At 35.9% G+C, this 20,583-nt stretch overlaps 1 protein-coding gene across 3 annotated transcripts in view; it reads right to left on the bottom strand.

Annotated features, from left to right (window-relative positions):
* Positions 1-20,583, bottom strand: part of ANXA10 (annexin A10) — a 97,011-nt gene that overhangs the window by 60,935 nt on the left and 15,493 nt on the right. For all 3 annotated transcript variants that reach the window (XM_077846579.1, XM_077846578.1, XM_077846577.1), the window contains exon 2: positions 2,371-2,452. In XM_077846579.1, coding sequence (XP_077702705.1) covers positions 2,371-2,452 — 82 coding nt within the window. The remainder of the gene's footprint in view (positions 1-2,370; positions 2,453-20,583) is intronic.

The following is a 20,583-nucleotide window of genomic DNA, read 5'->3' as shown; positions in this document are numbered from 1 at the left end:
TATCTCAACATTTGAAAATCAATTAACATAATTTATCACATCAATAGAATAAATAATAGAAACTGTTGACTGTATCAACAGATGAAGAAAAAACCATTTGACAAAATCCTGTGCCTGTTCAAGATAAAGACTCTCAGCAAAATCTATAGGGAACATTAAACTTAATTGGGACAAAGATAAGGAACAAAGCAAAGATGTCCACTCAAAATAGAACTCACTGTTTCAAAAAAGATTAATTTTGAATTGTATCCAGCTTTGTCAAGAATTAGGCAATTAGGATAAAAATAGTTCCAGCTGTCCAGCATCTCACAAGGATGATTTGGAAATTATACATGTTAAATGTATATGTTGTATATATAAATTTAACTAATTGAGACAAAATAAATACAGTTATTCTTAGATTGTATAGATAGGGAAAGTAGCTTCTAATGGTAAGGGATTAGATGTTGGGCTGCACTACTAAGGAATGTTAACTGAGAGTTGTTCCTTTTTAGTGTGATTGGTGAATTTTCATACAACTTAGGACAATTTTTGTTAAAACTCTCATTTTCATTGTTTTAGAGTTTTTTTGTTTTTTTTTTTTTTTTTGCTTTCTGATTTTTTTCTAAGTAAACCATAATAGCCAAGTTAAAAATCAACAACGATGATGGAACCACATCATCCAACTAGAAAGCTTCTGAAGAGGAAAAGAAGCAACAGAATGAAGAAGCAATCTACAGAAAGGGAGAAAATACTTGCAAACTATATACCTAATAAGAGATTAATATCTATACACATAAGAATCTTATCCAACTTAATTGCAAAAAAGCAAATGATCTCATTAAAAATGGGCAAAGAACCTGAATAGACATTTTCCTAAAAAAGACATACAAATGCCCCGTAAGTCCATGAAACGCTGCTCAATATCACTAATCATCAGGGAAATGCAAATCAAAACTCCTATGAAATGTCGCTTCATACCTGTTAGAATGTCCATCATCAGAAAGACAATATATGTGGACAAAAGGGAATTCCTCTTGGTAGGAATGTAAATCGGTAAGGCCACAATGGTAAGCGGTATGGATGTTCCTCAAAAAATTAAAAGCAGAACTTCCATATGATCCAGCAGTCCTGCTTCCGGGTGTTTGTCTAAAGGAGATGAAGTCACTGTCTCATAAAGAAATCTTCACCTCCGTATGCAATGTGGTAGGATTCACAGTAGCCAAGAAATGAAAACCGCTTAAGTCCCATTAACAGATGAATGGATAAAGAAAATGTGAGACTCTCTGTCTGTCTGTCTGTCTCTGTCACACACACACACACACATACACACACACACACACAGAGGCAGAGACCCAGGGAGAGGGAGGAGCAGGCTACCTGCGGGGATCCCCCCCCCCATGGGGACTCCTCCCAGGACCCGGGTCACGCCCTGGGCCAAGGCAGGTGCGCACCCGCTGAGCCCCCCAGGCGCCCCAAGGCCACCCTGTCTTTCAGGTTAAGAGCTTGCTGCCCCCGGGAAGGCTGTGCAAATTTTATGCAAACATTTCAGGGTTTACCTTCAGGCTCACCAGAGGTCTGAAAGCAGGTTTTAGGTAAGGAAGACCTCATGGGTGCTCGCCAGCTCCACTTCATTTCTTAAAGATTAAAACTTGTTGAAAGAATTCAACGGTTCGCCTCCCTTGTCTCTACAGTCCTTTTCCGGACTCTCGTGCCATTCACTGGGCACCCGTCCACGGAGGCCCCGCATGCCAGGCTCCACACTCGGGGGGCTCTGGGGTGTGCGGTGACACAGAGGGACACCGGGGAGCAGAGAGGGGGCCCGGCCGGCAGGGCCCCGGGAGTCTGCAGTGCCCACATTCAGGGTCCAAAGGGGAGGAATTACTTGGAGGGAATCTTGGAAGGAATTGGGATTCAAACTAACAGGAGGAGAGGAAAGCGTTCCATGCAGGGGACTGTGGGCTAGTTCACAGACACGTGGAGAAGCAGATCCAATTTGGGGAGTAGCAGAAAATTCAATTTGGCTGGAAATGAAGCAGAAAAGAAATAGGCTAGTAAACAAACAAGGACAAAGAACGATTTTTTTTTCCCTAGGATGGATGGATTGATTGATTGATTGATTTTTTTTTTTTTGGTTTGGGATTCCATTTAATGTACTTATGAGGTGACATTTAAGGATTTAAGGCAGAAACACATCAAGATCAGATTTGCGATTGAGAGAACAAGTCACTTCACCATTATTGTCCTTTTCTATTATTTTTCTCCTCATTATTTGCCCAGCTTTTTGTTTTAATCTGTTTGCCTTCTGTTAGGCAGCAGCTCTCTGCAGATCCCAAACAAGGTAAAGTGAAAGAGATTACAGGCAGAGCTGAAAGGGGTAACGGGGCTTACCGAATCCTTGGAGCGCCCCCGCCAGCATTTGGGCATCCGCTACGGGGTTGAAATTGGGAGCTGGGAAGATGGTTCCTTGCACCTGGTGGAAGAGCCAACGAGAAAGAGATTGCAGTGTTTTACAAGAAAGATTCCAACATTTTTTTTTTTTTTTTGGGGGCAGATAGATGAGAACAAAAATACATTCTGTATGTTTCAATTACCCCAGGACATGCATTCACGTCTATTAAACGAGTGTGTTAATCGTGCGTTAATTGTAGGGAGCAAATTTGGTTGAGTGTTTTTTTTTTTTTTTTTAATCCATCGGCCTCTATTATATTGGTTCTATTATTTATCTACGAATTTGAGATTCCAGGGCCAATAGGAGAAAATGTGAGAATCAAATAAGTATAAATCTTTGTAACAACAGTAAACATTTTCTCAGGAACTGGTGGCTATTTAGAGAAACTGAAAAGATAGTTCTGTGGGGGAATTCACGACATTCACATGGATTAGAAGCGGCTCTTGCCACCACAGCTTTTTTAGCCATCAGGGGCCCTACGATCATATTAGAGAAAGCCAAAATATTTGAATTTGGATTGCCAGCTTCATAAAAATCTAGGTGGTGTAGATGAGGCAGAGATTTGTTTAGCTGAGGCCTACCCTGCGGAGGAAAACGCAAAAACCTGGCTGAAGTTCCATTTAAATTTTCTTTCTTGCTAGTAATAAAATAGCAGAACTTGCTATTTTAATAAAATAAAATAATTTGCTAATAACATGGCAGATTCTCTTCGAAATATGTCAGGCTTTGAACCCACACGGTCCATTATTTCAGACAGAGCCAGCCAGGACTAGCCCCCCCCCCCATCATCAAACTCAGCACAAGACAACGATCAATCAAAATCCATTAAGCCTGGGAGCTGTCCCCGTCGGTGGCCGGTGTGGCCACAAACCCTGGGGAAACGCCTTCCCACGACAGGTGCGTCCACGAGACCCCGAGAACTCAGGCCTTCACCAAGCCCTTCTATGCGCATAGTATCCCAGCTGAGGATGCAGTTTTCTAACTGTAGAAAATTAATTAATTAACGAGAAGATTGCACCATAATTTCTAGTCCAAGACATATACTGACAGCAAAATATTTATGAAACGGTTTTAGGGGGACTAAGAAACTCGTTCACCTTGAGTTAAAAATGAAAAAAAAAATACATTCAGTTCGGATTTCCTTTGATTAGGGTCAGTGGTCATGAAGCTGTCTGTCTGAAGTAGACTGGAAACCCTATAATCATTGGGATACAGTCGTATTTTCATAAGTGCAAAACCTTTTTTTAAATGCCGACGTGCACAGATGCTTGTAACTCCAGTGAGAGTGTGGTCTGCATCTTACACGCCGAGGGCACGCGGTTGGCTCCCATGCTCACGTCCATCGGACGTGATCTAGAGACAAGTTCTCCAGAGCCAGGCCTCAGCTCCGTGGGCCGTGTACTAAGAGCCATATGACTGTCACCTCCTTTATCCCCTACACGTCCCCCTGGGACTCTACTAAGAAGTCAGACTTTGGTTCTTCTTTCATTTAGTAGATTAAGCCTCGGCAGCAAATTCTAATGTAAATTCCTAGGCCGAGTTCTCCTCACCTGAAGCATCTTCCTTTAAATCTTGTTATCCTAGAAGAATGAAAGCTTTAAACTTTCGAAATAACAGCCATCGATCGAATGCGAGAAATTGTTTTCTGCTATTTGTCATTGCCTTTTTGTCTACATAGTTCTTTCTCAGTTTTTTCCGCCCGTTGGGACAATCAAGATATATTTGGAAACAGAGATACTTTATTTCCCCTGTTTTAGGACTCGGATGATTTGTTTGGACAAGTCTTATGTGGACAATAACCATTTTTTACCTTAATTTTGCTGACTGCTATCAGCCAGAGGGCTGTTTTAAACTATACAAGAGAAAATAGTTTTGAAAACAATTTAAGACATTCTGCTAAATAGGCGTAAGTCATCCAGGCAGTTTTAAAGCACGGAGTATGCAAATGTTTACAGCGGAGCATTTCATTGCTGGCTAGACTAGAATTTTCCAGAATTTCTACTGGAGAAAGTGCTATAAAAGAAAAGCATTTACCTTTATTAAACAGAAGAAAAAACAGCTTTAAATGTTATAGATAAAAAGCTATAGATAAAGGAAATTGTAAATGTTTATTGTGATTTATCAGACACAATCTGTAGGTGAAAGGAAAAAGTCCAGTTTTTTCCTTTAGAGTTTTTGGTTGTTGGTGATCCTTGTTGGTTGTACTAGTGCAACATATTTTTATGATATAATATAAAAATCATTCTTTTTTTTTTTGTTACAGTTCTCACCTTCTTTGCCATTTAAAGCCCTTATTTCCTTGTCAGCTGGGATTAAAATAATACACTAAAAATGTCTTGGAAAAAATATTTGAGACAAAGTAAAGAAAAAATTGTAAATGCTTAGTAATTCACTGGACGCAATTTTTCTAGTAAGCGTTTGTCATTTATGGCCGTTTATATAGTAAACCATTATTTTTATTTTTAATATAAGAGTAAACCATTTAAATATATTCCCTATTTAAATATAATAGGAAAGCATTATATTTATTTTTATGCTAATTATTTATTTCATTTAAGCTCAAGTCAGCAACATGATTCCATATAAGGTACATACTGTTCCTTTTACTAATTTTGTCATTGGGATACTGATTTTATCCTTTAATGGTAATATTTTTCCAGCTTTACTAAGAGGCGATTGATATATAACATTGTGTAAGTTTAAGTTGTTTTAACATGATTTAAGCTGTACGGCATGTACCTGTGTAACGTGTCCAAGATGATCACAGTAAGGTTGACTGACACGTCTATGGCCTCACGGTTGCCTTTTTATTTTTCTGATAAGAACATTTAAGAGTCACTCTTAGGAACTCTCAAGTATATCATACAGTATTGCTAACTAAAATCGCCGTGCTGTACGTTAGATCCCCAAACTTCTTTTCCTTATAACTCTAAGTCTGTACTGTGACAAACCTCTCCCAGTCTGCCCCACCCTCCCCTGCCAACCCCTGGAAATCCCCAGTCTTTTAATGATCGGTTTGACTAAACTGACCAGTTAAGTCTATTTAAACAGTCAATTACTAATTTCTAATTTTGTCCCTGGAATGAAACAATTATGTAAAAAAAAAGATTGATTAATGGTTTGGGCCATAAAACTTTTTTTTTTAAAAAGATTTTATTTATCTATTGATTGATTGATTGATGAGAGACACAAAGAGGCACAGACACAGGCAGAGGAGGAAGCAGGCTCCATGTGGGGAGCCCGATACGGGACTCAATCCTGGAACCTGATATGATGACTTGAGCCTAAGGCAGATGCTCAACCCTGAGCCCCCGGTGTCTCGAGCCATAACATTTTTTCAAAGGATATGATGTACCTATAGGTATATATTCATGTACTTTAAGGTAATTTGATCTTTCCTTTGGATATTTTTCCCCAAATTTGTGCTCAACCATAGTCTGTGCATTCCTAAATACCCAACACCAGGCTCTCCAATGAGATGAATCTATTCTCACCACTTCTTCTACTAACTCCCTAGAATTTACTGCATTTTAATTTAAAATCAGAACCTTATGTTTTCTTATTAGCTACCTATTCTTAAAATTGGGAATTTCACTGAGTCATATATAGTACACATTGCTGTGCTAAGTAGCTAGTCTTTGGGTCCATTAATTATCCTTCTAGTTACGTTTTATGCCGGTTGACTGTGATATATCAAATCTATGTAGTGAGAATTCTTTTTAAAAATATTCTCATCCACTGACGATGTCACTTTCGTTAAATAATTTATTTAAAAAAATGAGATTTTTGGCTGAATGACCTAGCTTTATACACAATAAATATGATACAACTTCTATTTTTTTTTACAAATGCAGAACATACATGAATTAAGAAGATTCTTTTATTCATTGTGTTTATCGTATTTGTTGCTTTGTATTAGAAAAACTGAACAGAGGAATAAATGAGAGAGACAAACAAGAATCACCCTGGAGGAGAGGGTGCAGGGGAGGGAGAGGTTCCTAGTTCCCCAGGGCAGAATTTTTTCCAACCATATGCATGAGCAAGGAAGTGATCTGGGAAATGGGAACATGGCGAGTCTCGATAGTTGACTTCTGTGAGGAGCAAAGAGCAGAGGTGAGGAGCGGCAAAGACATTATGACCAAGGGACATCTAGAGATTCTTAGGCAGGAGAGTAAAATAATCTGATTTGACCCCACAAATAACCCTGTATTCCAATGTGAAGGATATAACCAGAAGTGATGCAAGTGGCAGAGATAGCTAATTTGGAAACCCAGTTGGAATTTAATGCACCCCTGAACTGAGACAAATAGCATACACTTAATAAAGATAGATTGCTTAGTCAACTGGATGTAACTCAACTCACTAATTTTTAAGATATATTTTAACAACACAGTAACAGTAGTTAAATCTTCTGAAAGAGTCAGAGCCTGTTGTTTCAGGTGTTTTTGAGCATATATGCCTTTTAAAGCAATGCTATTTTTAATACACATGTTCCTAATTTTTCACATCTTAGAGCTAATTGGAAATTTTGAAAAATTGGATGCTTTCCTGTATGACATGAAAATAATGAGCATATGGTAAAATTATTTTATTTTTATTGCTCTGAAAACTGGCAGATTTAGAAATAGTATCACTTGTCAAAGGCAAAATAAATTCTAGTGCCTGTCATTTCGATTTAAATTCTTACCACAAGGTAATCAAAATATAATCTTTGCTTCTAGTCATTTGTGAACTCGGGTTTTGACAGAGGAATACAAAATACTCCCTTTTTAAAAGACAGAATAAATTGCCCCATAAACTCATTAAGCAGAAGAGCATGAGTGATTTGTAGACTTAAAGTTGGTTCTAGAATCTAGCCTGAGTAGATAATGAACAGATTTCTTTAACTGACACAAAAAAATTTAAATTATTATCTGGAAATGAATACGAACTGAAAACAAAAAATTTACATCTATTCTGCTCAGGAAGTTGATAAAATTATTTGCAACATCTCATATCAATAGGTACATCAGTAAGTACATCGTATTTCATTTATTCACAGCTAATCCAGGGCCGGCATCCATAAGGCCGTATCTTTCTAAAGTCAACATTCATAGGCTCTCCACATTTTAATCCTTCTTCTCGTGTGGCTTTTGAGTTACATTCAAAATCTGAAAGTCTTGACTTTTGGACTTTTGGACTCTGGAATACTAGCCATGCAGTTTGACAATTTAGTGACTGGATGCTTGATAGAGTCCGGGTTTCCATGAATGGTTGAACATCATCGAAATACCTTGGTTTTGGTTTAGTTGAGGGGACTAGATCTCCAGTTAATCTAGGAATTTTAGAGCCATGAAAGGAAAAACTACAGAAATCTTGGGATTTCCTTTCCATAGGGAAAGCCAGGCAGGTATTCACCTTTAGGGCATTGGTTTTTGGGGCTCCTCTGCCTCAGTCCCAAATGCCCTAAACTCTCCAGAAGGTCTTCGGCCACCTGATCTCTGACTTATATCTGACAAGAGTCGTTCTGATGGGATTTCAGTGGCTTTGAACACAACACGGAAAGATGCGTTACAGACACATTGTTCCTCTCTTATCCTTCCACGACTAATCCGCCCTTCAGTCCAGTCCCGTCAGCTCTGTCCTCACAATAGCTTTCAGGTGATTCCCCTTTTTAAAGTTTCTGTTATTAGTACGTTAGCCTTTACCACTTTTCTTTTGGGTTTATTTCAATAGGCTGCTAAGTAGGCTCAATTTTCCAGAATGATCCTTCTGAAAGATCAAACACATCTTTTGTCTTCCCATGCTTAAAATTGTTAGTACGCAAAGCAATGCTTCTCATATTAGTTTTCTACTGTGGTGCACAGAATAGATGATTTTCACATGAAAGAAACAGCCCTGAGAACATTTAGGGTTATGAGCACATACCAGTATGCTAGCCTTAATCACATTTTATTTTCGCCTGCTCAGCAGAGTAGATCGTAATGCTGAATGAGAATCTCATAATATAGGGCAAAACATGAGGTGTAAGGAATAGAAGGATACATCCGTTCTTTGGCTTATTAGTATGAACGGCAATATCTATCTTCGGGGCATATTGCTGCTCATTCCTATGACTGAGAATAGATGACTTGTGGGATTCAGTTCAAATATTTTAACAGAATAAACAATGCTCTTCATGGCTGGTCCTTCATTATCTGAGTTCATGTGTATTTTCTCTCTCCTAAACCTCTCAACTCCCACACCATACACACACAGCTGCACACTCCAGCGTAGGGGGCCATCTGTATCGCTGTTCGTTCTGTTCCGTATGTGTGGAATATTCCCCCTTCCTCCCACAACACACACACTCCATCTCTTGACTCTTGTAAACATCTACTCAAGATTTAACTTCCAAGCTTTGACTCCAGTATCAGCTTTCCCAGGAAGCCCTTCCCGACGCGTCTAGTAGAATCGTCTGCTCCTTCTCTGGTGCCCACAATGTATCCTATGCCAGGGCTGTACTATATCCTGTTAGAACACCAGTAGGAATATCAGCAGAAAATACTAATCTCTAATTTTACCAGGTTTCTAGGAATAATGAGTTATATTAACTGGGCTTCCTTCGTTTTGTTGAGAATGAACCCTAATGTGAATGATTGTGCAAATTTGGAGATCGAACTGTTCTCATGAACAAAGGAAGAATATTTGGATTTCTAGGAAGCAATTTGGGAAGATATAAGTAACAGGAATGGAGAGTGAGGTTGAATTACTTTCTTTGATTTCTCTCTGCTATTCACAATTTCTCATTAATATTTGTTAAAAGGTACTGTATATGGATTTTTTTTTCAGACTATGGAAAAGGATGAGTTATTTGATTCAGTTTGGGTAAATAAAATAATGTGTTGCTGTACAGTCTCATGTGGAAAAAAATATCTTGACAACATAAAATGCTGAGAATTTGAAGTCCAGACAAGGCTTTAGACTTTACATCACATAATCAGGGTATTTAAGGCAGTTTTATGTCTACATCCTCTGTGCAGACTCTGGCTTATGTGTCATCTTGCCCTAAAAGACATAGATTATATGGTGTTATTTTATTGGAGGTGCTATATATGATTTGACATCATTGCTGTTTCAGCCTTTTCAATAGACTCTAAGTTTTCAATAGAGTGTGAGAATTTTGATTTCACCAAATTGACTTAAAATTCGGCTAAATATAATATAATTCACATTGGTTCTGAGCGTTGCCTCTTAGAAGTTAAAGTTCACAACTGGAACATAGTTCTACAGCATGTAATGTGGTGGACTGAGCTTCAAGTTTATGTGCAAATTCCCAGTTAAATTACTTAGTAGGCAGGAGTGCCTAAGTGGCTCTGGCGATTAAGCATCTGATTCTTGATTTTGGCTCAGGTCATGATCTCAGGGGTGTGAGATTGAGCCCTGCACTGGGCTCCATACTCAGCAGGGAGTCTGCTTGGGATTCTCTCCCTCCCGATCCCTCTGCCCTCCCATTCCGACTTGTTCTCTCTCTCTCTCAAATAAATAAATAGATCTTGAAAAAAATATTACTAGGCAATCCAATAAAATGGTAATTACCCCCTAATCACCTTATCTCAGTCAGAAGCACCTTCTCTTTCCTTTTATAACCCTTGTTTTTCTTATGAGATTAGGAGGCTTGGAAACAAGGTCAAGATGTCGCTGATCCAAAGAGAATGCAATTGACATGGACTTTAGAGAATGGGTCTTATTAGTAGGGGGTGAAAATGGAGGATAAAAAAGTTGAGCTACTAAAAAAGAATGAATTTGCTTAAAAAACATATTCAAGGGGAAAATTAAGATTACCCAGGAAATAAAATATCATATCCGCTGTCAGTTTATTTAGTTATTTTTTGAAGAAAGTTAAAATAAACCACAATGTGTGTAATAGATTGTGCTGCATCTTATCATTAGTTTTATTACTGTACATGAAATGCTTCTACACAACGGATTCAAGGCAGATGATAACTAGTATCATAAAAATCTAATAAAAGATCACAGATTTTGAGAAAGAGATAATCTAGTGAAAATAGGAAAGAGTTTAAGGGAAGTTTTCTTGAAGAAGTTTTGAGGCAAAAACCTCATGTTTGATTAGATTTCAACAAGTGGAAATGTGTTGTTTGGAAGTCTCATGTGTTTTCATGAGGTTCTATCTCTCATTCCCTTAAATTGTTTTATGGGCTGACATTATTCCTTTTTTGCTATTTCATATTATTTCTAGCCAAATTTTCTCATCGTTATTGTGACAGTATTACAGTATAAACAGTATTAAATACTTGAAACTAAGAGAACAAAAGACCTATGAGATAATCTTCCATTCTTATGGAAAGAATGTTTATCATACCATATATTTATATTATTATATATGATGTTTCTAAGGAAAATATCAGATAAAAATAAAGCCATTCATAATTAAATAAAAACAAGCATTAAAGATTCAAATCTATCCAACGAGTAGAGTTTTTATTATCTTTGTCTGCACAAATATTCTATATCGACCAGATAGTTTAGAATAAATGGTGTGAACATTTAGAGAATTACAAAAAATATAAATAATCACATTTTTGATATTTTAATTTTATTTTTATTCCTTGATATTTTCTCTTTTTCCAAATAAATAATAGAATATGCCATAAAGGTATCATTATGCATTTAAACTGTATCTTCAGAGTTATTTTCTTGTCACCTAAAATATATACATATTTTTCACTTTCTTTCCAGCAAATCTCTGAAAATCTCCTTCCACGTCATGAAATGGTTTTGAAGGAGAAATTCTCTAGAGAACAGAATATAACCTATAAGGCTTAATATCTTTCTTTGAGTGAAACAACAGATGGATTCTGAATAATTTAGGCAACAGCTCCCCGTTCATTAGTTTGACTTATTGGAAAAGACAGCATGCTGGTACCACCACCAAGCCCTCCTGCTCTGAGACAGCAATCACATTAGAATCCCTTGGCCCTCAGATTGGTCTGAAGGATTTTTCAGGACCGGAGAACACAGCATAAATCAAAGTGAAGAGGAAGAACCTGCAGGGTTACAAGGCTTCCTCCCCAAAATAGAAACACGTGGCTGGAACCACTGTGAGACTGATCATCAGATGGCGCTCTGCGTGACTAGTTCAGCTGAAAGAGAGGAACGTGTGTTTTTATGTGATCTTTTTTGAAAGCTCTATTGTTTAAAGTTCCATGCTAATAAGGCTAAATGTACATTTTCTCCTTTTCTTTTGTAGCTTTACAACACTGCCCAACCCTTATTAGAATGGCCGAGCTACACGTAGGTGAGTCCCTTGTTCGTCAGAAGCTTAGCACTTAGCTAGTATGACAAAGATTATAAGAAATCTGGAGTGACATGATTTATTCCTGCTAAAAACTGAAAGAATACAATATATATTTATTATGTGATAGTCTGATGCATTTTTAAAAGAATTTATTTTGGAGAACACACTATTATTCCAGTTGTTCAAACATCCTTAGGGGGACAACTATTTCAGTATTGCTTTTAGAGCTATTTGAATATTTTTCAATTAATGATGGATTTGATGTTTCTAATTAGCTGAAGGGCAGGACTAAGGATATGTAAAGCAATATAGCTGGATAATTCCCCTTTTTTCTTTTGATGAAAAATACACTGAAATAAGTGAACCTGGAAGCAATTACTAAAATTAAATTAAAAAATAAAATTTTGATAATAAATTGATAGTGTTTCATTACCCAATGCTTCAATAAACAAAACTTCATTTAGCTGAGAGGCCACAAAAAGAATGGATTAAAAACTGTGGTTGGATTTGTCTTAAACCTATCCCAATTTATGGAAAAATATTTGCCTTACTTGGAGCCTTGGTTAGTAGACATCCCGCAGGAGGAATGACACAGATTTTTTAACACTACCATTGTACCATTATAGAGTCTTTTCTTAGTTATTAGAATATTTTATTTCAAATCAACATTTTCTCTGTATAATAAGCATTGAAATATAAAAATAGTTTCTTTTGTTAATTTACAGTCACTCTCAGACATATCTGATCTACTAGCTTAGTCACAGAAAGGTATTCCTTTTATTTTATTTCTTTTATTTTGGGGTATCTGAAGATACTAATTCTTTTTTTTTTTTTCTCTCTCTATTATTCTGGTGATAGAGAAGGCAGTGGTAAACATCATACCTTTACTTTTTGTGAAAGTAAATGGCCACTGATCTTTTACCGTAATTGGCCTGGAAGGATACTGAAAGTATAATTTGTACTCAGAGAGATAGATGCAGGGAAAGAAAGCTGGAATAAGTGATGCGCAAAATCTCCAAGCGGGTCAATCTCTAATCTTAGTCTTTAGGTTTCATTCATACTTGTCAGTAGACTCTTTAGTACTCATTGACCACGTACTTCTTAGACATAAATTTAAAAACAAAAATCTCCATATGCTCCATCTATATGGATCGTATCTGACCCAAATGCTAGAGTCACCTCAAGTTCTGCATATTATGTGTGAAGTCTTTTCAAATTGTATCAAGTATTATTTATCATTTACTTTACATCTCTATTTTACATGGCCTTGCAGTTTTTGCATTTGTCTTGTCCTCTAAATTTTAAACTTCTGGAGGACAGGTACATTTGTTTTCTTGCTTTGCAAAAATTTAGGCTAGTGCCTTAGATGTAATAATATAGGCTCTTGGAATGTTTACAGAATATAAAAATACATGTACTATAGTAACAATTTTAGTTTATCCGGTAGTTTTTAAAAAATTCATTACTCATATAAGTAGGCTATGCTCTATATACTTTCACTTTCACTTCCTTGGCAATCACCTCAGCAGTCTTGTGAGACTGATAAAACTAATCTTATTTCACAGATGATGAGATTATGAGGCTGAGAAAGTTGTTTAAAGCCATACATACAGGTAATGTGTCATGAAGCCAATACTCAAATCCAAATTTAACTTCATGGCTAGTGCCCTTTCCATTATAGCTATAATTGATGTAAAATAAAAATAGCATGTATTATTGAGGCCTTTTTCTCATCTTTGCAAGAAAAAAGTCTAGTTGCAAAGAAGCTTGCTGTAAAAACAAAACCCTAAAAGCATAAGCTCTTACTCAAGTCAGTTCAAAGAGAAAAAGAGGTGTGTGTGTGTGTGTGTGTGTGTGTTAGAAGGAGGGATTGAGAGAATGTGAAAAAGCCAAAAATAGACTCCCAGTGACTGGGTCACCAAAATGCATTGAAGAACGGAACATAATATTTAACTTCAAGGTATTTTCAGAACTCCAATAATAACCTCTCTTTTATCATGAACCCCCCAAAAAGGTTGCTTGGGATGGCTTTTTGTTGATGGTGTTTTGAAAGAATGAATAATTAGGGTTTTGTCCATGATAGGGTTACCACCATGGAGAAGAGATAGACTGAACAGAAATGGAAACACAGCCTGAAGGGAGAGACCTGTTCATCTTTATTTCCTGTGTTCCTCCAGCCTCAGGCAACCATCTTTAGAGAAACAGCCACAGAGATAATATTTTTGTGACTTAGTTTGAATCTTAAAGAACAGTTATGACTTTGATCTACATCTAGGCTATGCTTTCAAAGAAAATTTGTATATATTATATAATCAAAATAGACCTTAATGATCAGATGACTAACACAGATAATGATATTAAGATAGTCCTAGTTACATTATTTCTCAAATTGATGCAGAAGTATTTATAAATACGAACCAATTACTAAATTAGTCATTGTAAAGTCTTTACAACTTAGTGAATAGATGTCGAGGAGTTTAAGAAAGAGAGAATTGAATTCACCCACACGGCTTCTTATAACTAAGATCTGAAAGTTTCTTCATTAATATGACTTAACATTTTTAGGAAACAATTTCCTAGGAAGATATGATTGAAAATAACTTATCTTCGTACAGATAGTATTAACTTTATCTTAATAATATGTGACAGAAGACTACTAAAGTTAACCTAATTAGAGTAAAATTGATAGCATTGAATGGCCACTTTTTAAGGCTCAGGATAGCCAATTCGTAATTCTTGGTGCTTGTGAACATTACCTTATTTGGCAAAAGGGATTTCGAGGGTGTAATTTATTTCAGGAATTTGAGATGGAGAGATTATCCTGAAATATGTGGCTAGGCCATAAATATCCTAAATGTCCTTATACAGGGGGTGGGCTATAGAAGAACGGAACATCATGATCAAAACCAGATGCTATATTGTTGGCTTTGAAGGTGAAAGAAAGGGACATGGCTTAAGGCAATGTGGGGAGCTTCTAGAAGCTAGAAAAGGCCAGAATCCATTTCTCCCTCCACTCGAATGCTATTAAGACCATCAAGGTAGAGTTTCCCCTTAGATTTGCTTCATCATCAGAGTGTTTTGGTAGCATTTTTTTGGGGAGCTAGCATTTAATAAGATATGATGACATTTGAAGTAATATTCTGTCTGGATAAGTAAAAGGTAATGCTAATAAAGTTCAATAAGTAAATAAAGATTATCACTGAAGTTACTAGGATAGGTATACTACTGTGAAAGATCATAGAAGAATTTCATGTGACTAAGGTCAATTAACGAGGATTATAAAAGATTATTTCTAGTAGAAAATTCTGTTCATAGTCCAGAATATTTAATCAGAAAAAGATATAGTGATGAGACTATAAATTATAAAATAAAAAATAGAGCATGGAAGCATAATTGAGGACATTACATTTAATGTACATGCATCTGAAGTGAGCAGAACAATGGAAGAAAAGTAATACAAGAGAAAAGATAGAACAAAATCAGGTAATGAACAAATCACATCTTTGTGAAAAGCGATAGTCCCATATTGGCAAATATTAATGAAGAAGTCAAGATTAACATTTAAGACACAACATTTAGACATATTCAGTTTGCTTATAAGGAATGCTCAAACTGGGATTATAATTTTCGTCCACAAAATTAAATGTTAGAAGACATTTGATGGGTCTTCAGAGGAATTCAGAGGAAAAGATCTAGGATTTAGAAGTTTTAGACCAAACTATAATTTAAGAGAAAGGGCAAAAAGGAAAAATAGCATACACATATCCTTTCCAAAACCTAATACTTAAGAATGATTCCAACCCAGAGAAATCTGAATCAGGGTAACATAGTAAGTGAACAAAAGAAGTAGGTTCATACTCTTAATACTACAAGTAAAAAATTGTCAACTCTCGTTGAATTTTCAATATATACCAAGAATTGTAAAATAATTTACATAGTATTATTTAACTCCCAGGAATTAAACTAACAATCAAATATGCAAACAAGTGAGATTGGTACTATTGCCACAGATAACCTGAGATTTTGAGAGGTTAACTTCTGTTTCTAGGTTACCTGGTTGGTAAATAATGGTTCCCAGAGGCCCAGATCTGTCTGATTTTAAAGCCTGTGTTCTTTTTTTTTTTTTTTTTTTTTAAGCCTGTGTTCTTAATTGCTAGACTAGACTCCATATATAGAAGAAACATAGATGGGAAATTTTTATCATTAAATAATTAGCATACTATCAATATAACTGATTTGGCAAATAAGGAAATCTTTGAGAAAAAAGTCAAAAAAATAATTTATGGTATTATCTACAAATTCTTGTTAAATATTTTAATGATTGTAAATAAAAGGAAACATCTGCCAACTGCTCTTCTTATGCTTTTCATATCTTTACATATAGTGATGTTTTTCCAAGTGGAATCATATATTACGTATCATGTGGTAATCTGTTTTTTCTTTTCATATTGTACCACTCCATGGGTATTAAAGTCTATTCTGCTATTTTCTTATCTTTGAAGGTAAAAATATCATGGACATACCTAAAAATACTTTGTAACCTTTCTTATGAATGGTCTAATTAAGTTCTTATAACACTTATTGAATTTCATTAATAATATATTATTTAAAAAGAGATAAAATAACACTTAGGTCTAAATGAACATACCCACGCCCCCAAATAAAATAATGTGTGAATGTGTTTTGCAAACCATAGTATTCTAGAGGTGAAGGAGAGATTTTGCTTTTTACTATTTGTATAGCTGCTTTGTGATTTAAGCAGTATTTTTATATTCTTTTCTTATCTTGAAGTTATCAGCAAGGCTATATCTGGCAAGGGGAGTGTTCTTATTTCTATATCACAAAAAAAATAACTCAGTTTTTATACAAACCTGTTGGTTTCATAATTACCAGCTCAGCATAGTAAGAGTTCTGACTTTAAACCTAGTGCTTTTCCAGTATATCTTATCTTTCAACTCTATTCATTTTTTCCTTTGTTGATTTTTTTCTCTATTTCAAAACATTAATGCTGCTTTCATATTTGTGTATGTCTCACAAAGTGGTTAAACATTTCTAATGCAGATAATGTAATCTAGAGGGCATAAAACATAATAACTTCACATATTTGGAAGGTTAAATGAGAAGCACATTCAGTATAGGATCTAAATGATTTCTCATACTCATGTAACACATGCAGTCTTGGATTTCCTACCTATGGAGATTACGCTGATATTTAATGTGTGAAGAATTGGATTTCATGGATTATTGAAACAATTTCTACAAAATGATGTTGCGACCCTTAGATGAATAGTGATTCTAAAATTTCAGCAACTTTTCCTCTAATCTGATATTTTTGAGAGGTTAGTAACCTGTACTCTCAAAGCTCAGTAATCTATTTGACAAAGAGAATCAGCCTCCTAGTAATTAAAATTTCTTTAGCTTTTAATACAGAAATCAAAGATAATATTTTCTAGTGAACTGCATGTTTTTGAAATGATAATGAGAAAAAAATGGCCTCTTTTGCATACCATTTTATTTCCTTTTAGGACACTGAAGGACAACTGTGGAAAATAGGATGCTCTATTTCTACCTAATTTTACTTTTATAATAATTCTTGGTTTTAGCTAGTTTTACATTTTTCCCTTTCTCTGAATTAATATTAACTAAAGCAAGAGAATATGATCTCAAAGAAAAGCCAGTTTGCAGCTAAATAAAATCTTGGTTGGGTAATCCATAAATAAGTTGGTTACATATATAATAAGGAAACTGTATATTTCTGTATTAAGGGAAATTTAACCCAAAGAAAAGTTTTAGAATTTTGGAGTTAATTTTGATACACATATAACTAATATATATTCTAAAATTAAAGTAATGTTTGTTTAGGGTAATATTATTTTAAATAAATGTCCTGTATGGCATTTTATTATGTTTGGTGAGTGAAGATGTACAAATATCAAAAGAAGAGAAAGAAAGAAAAATGTGGTATCATAATAAAGGTGGAAAGCATTAATTACTAGAAAATTTCTTTATAGACATTCGTTGTTCATCTAGCCGTAGTTTGCTCTGGAGATGAAGAGACAAAAGGAGCACATTATACCTTGATTGGTTTTATCGATTGGCTCCTGGCTTTCTACTTCCTTAATAAAATGCACTGATGGCATTAGAGTAAGGAATCTAAGACAAGTGAGATGTCTTAATTTTATTAATAGCTAAAAGGCTTGAAAAATGTTTAAAGTATTAGAATGTAATTTCTTAAGAGTGCCTGGTTTTATAAGGTCATTGGACTTAAGTTTTATTATGCTTTTCCTTGCAAATGTTCATCAATATTCTGATAAATAACAATTAATAAGTGATCTCATTGAGAAGTATGTATCTTAGAAGTCATCAAATTTTTAGGAAGTGAAAGATGATTCAGAAAATATTGATGGTCACTAAACTATATGGTAAGATGCCCCCCATCTTTTTTTTTTTTTAATTTTTGAAATAATCTGTCAACCGTTTGCCAAACTACACTATGATACCACGACTGATTCAGGAAATGATAGTCATCCACATAAAGGGGAAATCTAGTCTTGTTATTTTTAAAAATAATGCTTCGTTATTTTTATACTTCAAAGCATTGATAACCCATCTAAAATTTTTGTAATATGTACTCAAGTACAATTCCATTTTCTGTTCTAAATTGCATTTGGAACGTTTTTTACATCACTTTTCTTCACTTAAAACGTGTAACAGTTGAATGTAAGAGCTAAATCAATACTAGTACTTAGATAATGTACAAAAATTGAGAACATATGTTAAAATTCATCAAAACTTATATGATATCTTATATTCAAGGGAAAATCTCTGCCAAATAAATATGGTGTGTTAAATAGGAATCAGTATGGATTGCTCCACACAGGACATACATTAATCTCCTTTTTGGAAAGTGATAGTTGATAGAAATATTCATTTGATAGACAAATACTAGGGGAAAAAAAAAAGGGCCAAAAAATCATATGATTATACAATACTAGAACAGGATTTTAACTTTGCTCCCTTTAGAATTCAGTTTTCATCAAGGCTCTAACCTGCTGGCAAAACAGCAGCTGCCAAGTGCATCCACATCCCAAATGGAAGGATAAGCCGCCTGGGTGGGGCTTGCAAAGAAAATTCTAGGATCCAGTTTTCTGACTCTCACTTAGCAACCTTGAGAAGTTGAAGAGGGTCTAATTTAGAATTATAGATGGGATTATTTTGGGAGAAATGATAACGTTCTCTAAGACCTTTCTGCCATGCCAGGGTAAGTGAGGTGGAAGCTGAAGGATGCTAATACCATCTTCACGGAGACCACAGAGAGCACTGGATCTATGTTCCTGGAGTTTGGGGGACACCGTGGACTCTCACTGGGAAAGGCTAACGGTGAGGCTACATGGGTAACTAGCGGCTTTAGGTGAAGAGGGGTGACTTCACCAGGAGTGCCCGAACTCTAAGAATTTATGTACATCCAGAGGTGGTCACACTCCCAGAGTTTGTTGGGACATAGGACGTCTTGAGTGTTTACCATGGGCCAATTGAGAGCCACAAAGTAGGAAGATTTAGTCATAAGTCATTTTGAAGGATTTGGGTCCAAATCTTCTTTCAGAGGATTGATAGGAACTTTAGAAGCAGACTGATAAACTCCAGAGGATTCCTGGCCATGAGAGGTGTCCCCCAAACCTCCTGTGGTTCCAAAGAAACATCTTCTGTGGCCAGAGAACTTTAGTGCTACGTGACTAAAATACCTGTTAAATCAGACCGAAGATTTTCTGGAACATTTTTCCCATATACTCACCCTTCCCTAATTCTGGAGGCATTGAAGGCCTGTCAGACTGCTCTCAGGTATGAGGGATGGACCCAAACAAACAAGGATAAAAAAGTCAGTCTTGCCTTCTTTACTGATGTAGGAGTTTGGCCTGCAGGAGCCGGTGAGAGAGAAACTTTGAATAAAATGTTCAGGAGGGCCTGGGTGGCTCAGTGGGTGAAGCATGTGCCTTTGGATCAGGCCGTGATCCCAGGGTCTTGGGATCGAGCCTTGAGTTGGGCTCCATGCTCAGCACGGAGCCTGCTTCTCCCTCTCTTCTCCGCTCCTGCCCTCTCTCACTATCTCTGTTGTTATCTCTGTGTCTCTCTCTCAAATAAATAAATAAAATCTTAACAAAAAAATAGATGTTCAAAATTTTTACCTCCACAAACAGACATTTTTTAATATCTATAAATTTTTGTTAGTGGAAGTGACTTATTAATATGCAATTAGGTAGAGTAATAGACTCATGATATCTCCTATATCTTCACAAACTGAATGTTTGTGTCTCCCACGTTCATATGATAGAGCCCTAATTCCCAATGTATTAATATTTGGAGGTGGAGACTTTGAAAGGTAATTGGATTTATATAAGGTGTAAGTGTGGGTCTCCCCCTCCCCGCAACAGAATTAATATCCTTGTAAGAAGAGATCAGAGCAGTCTCTCTCTGCCATGTGAAGACCCAGTGAGAAGAAAGCGTTCCGCAAACCCGGGGACAGGCTCTTTCAGAAACTGAATCTGCTGTCAACCTTCATCTTGAACTTCCTAGTCTTTACAACTGTGAGCAAAAACCCTGTGTTGGTTAAGCTACCCAATTTATTACATTTTCTTATAGCAGCCTGAGCTAAGACAGGACCTGTAGGAAACTAGCCCCATGGTGCTGAAACGGACGGTGTGAGAATAAAAAAAGTCACGTATATTTTTGTTTCTAATTAATAGCCCAAGCTTAACTGCCTAGAAGGTCATTTTGCTATTTTCCAAAAATAAAGGATAAATAATATAATAGTGCATTAATTTACATAATCAGAAAGTTAACAATGTGTCAGAGACACTTATTTTAAAAAAACTAAAAC

The sequence above is a fragment of the Canis aureus genome, chromosome 13 (genome assembly GCF_053574225.1).
Source record: "Canis aureus isolate CA01 chromosome 13, VMU_Caureus_v.1.0, whole genome shotgun sequence".
Lineage (NCBI taxonomy): Eukaryota > Metazoa > Chordata > Mammalia > Carnivora > Canidae > Canis > Canis aureus.
This window is presented reverse-complemented; position numbering and strand designations above follow the sequence as displayed.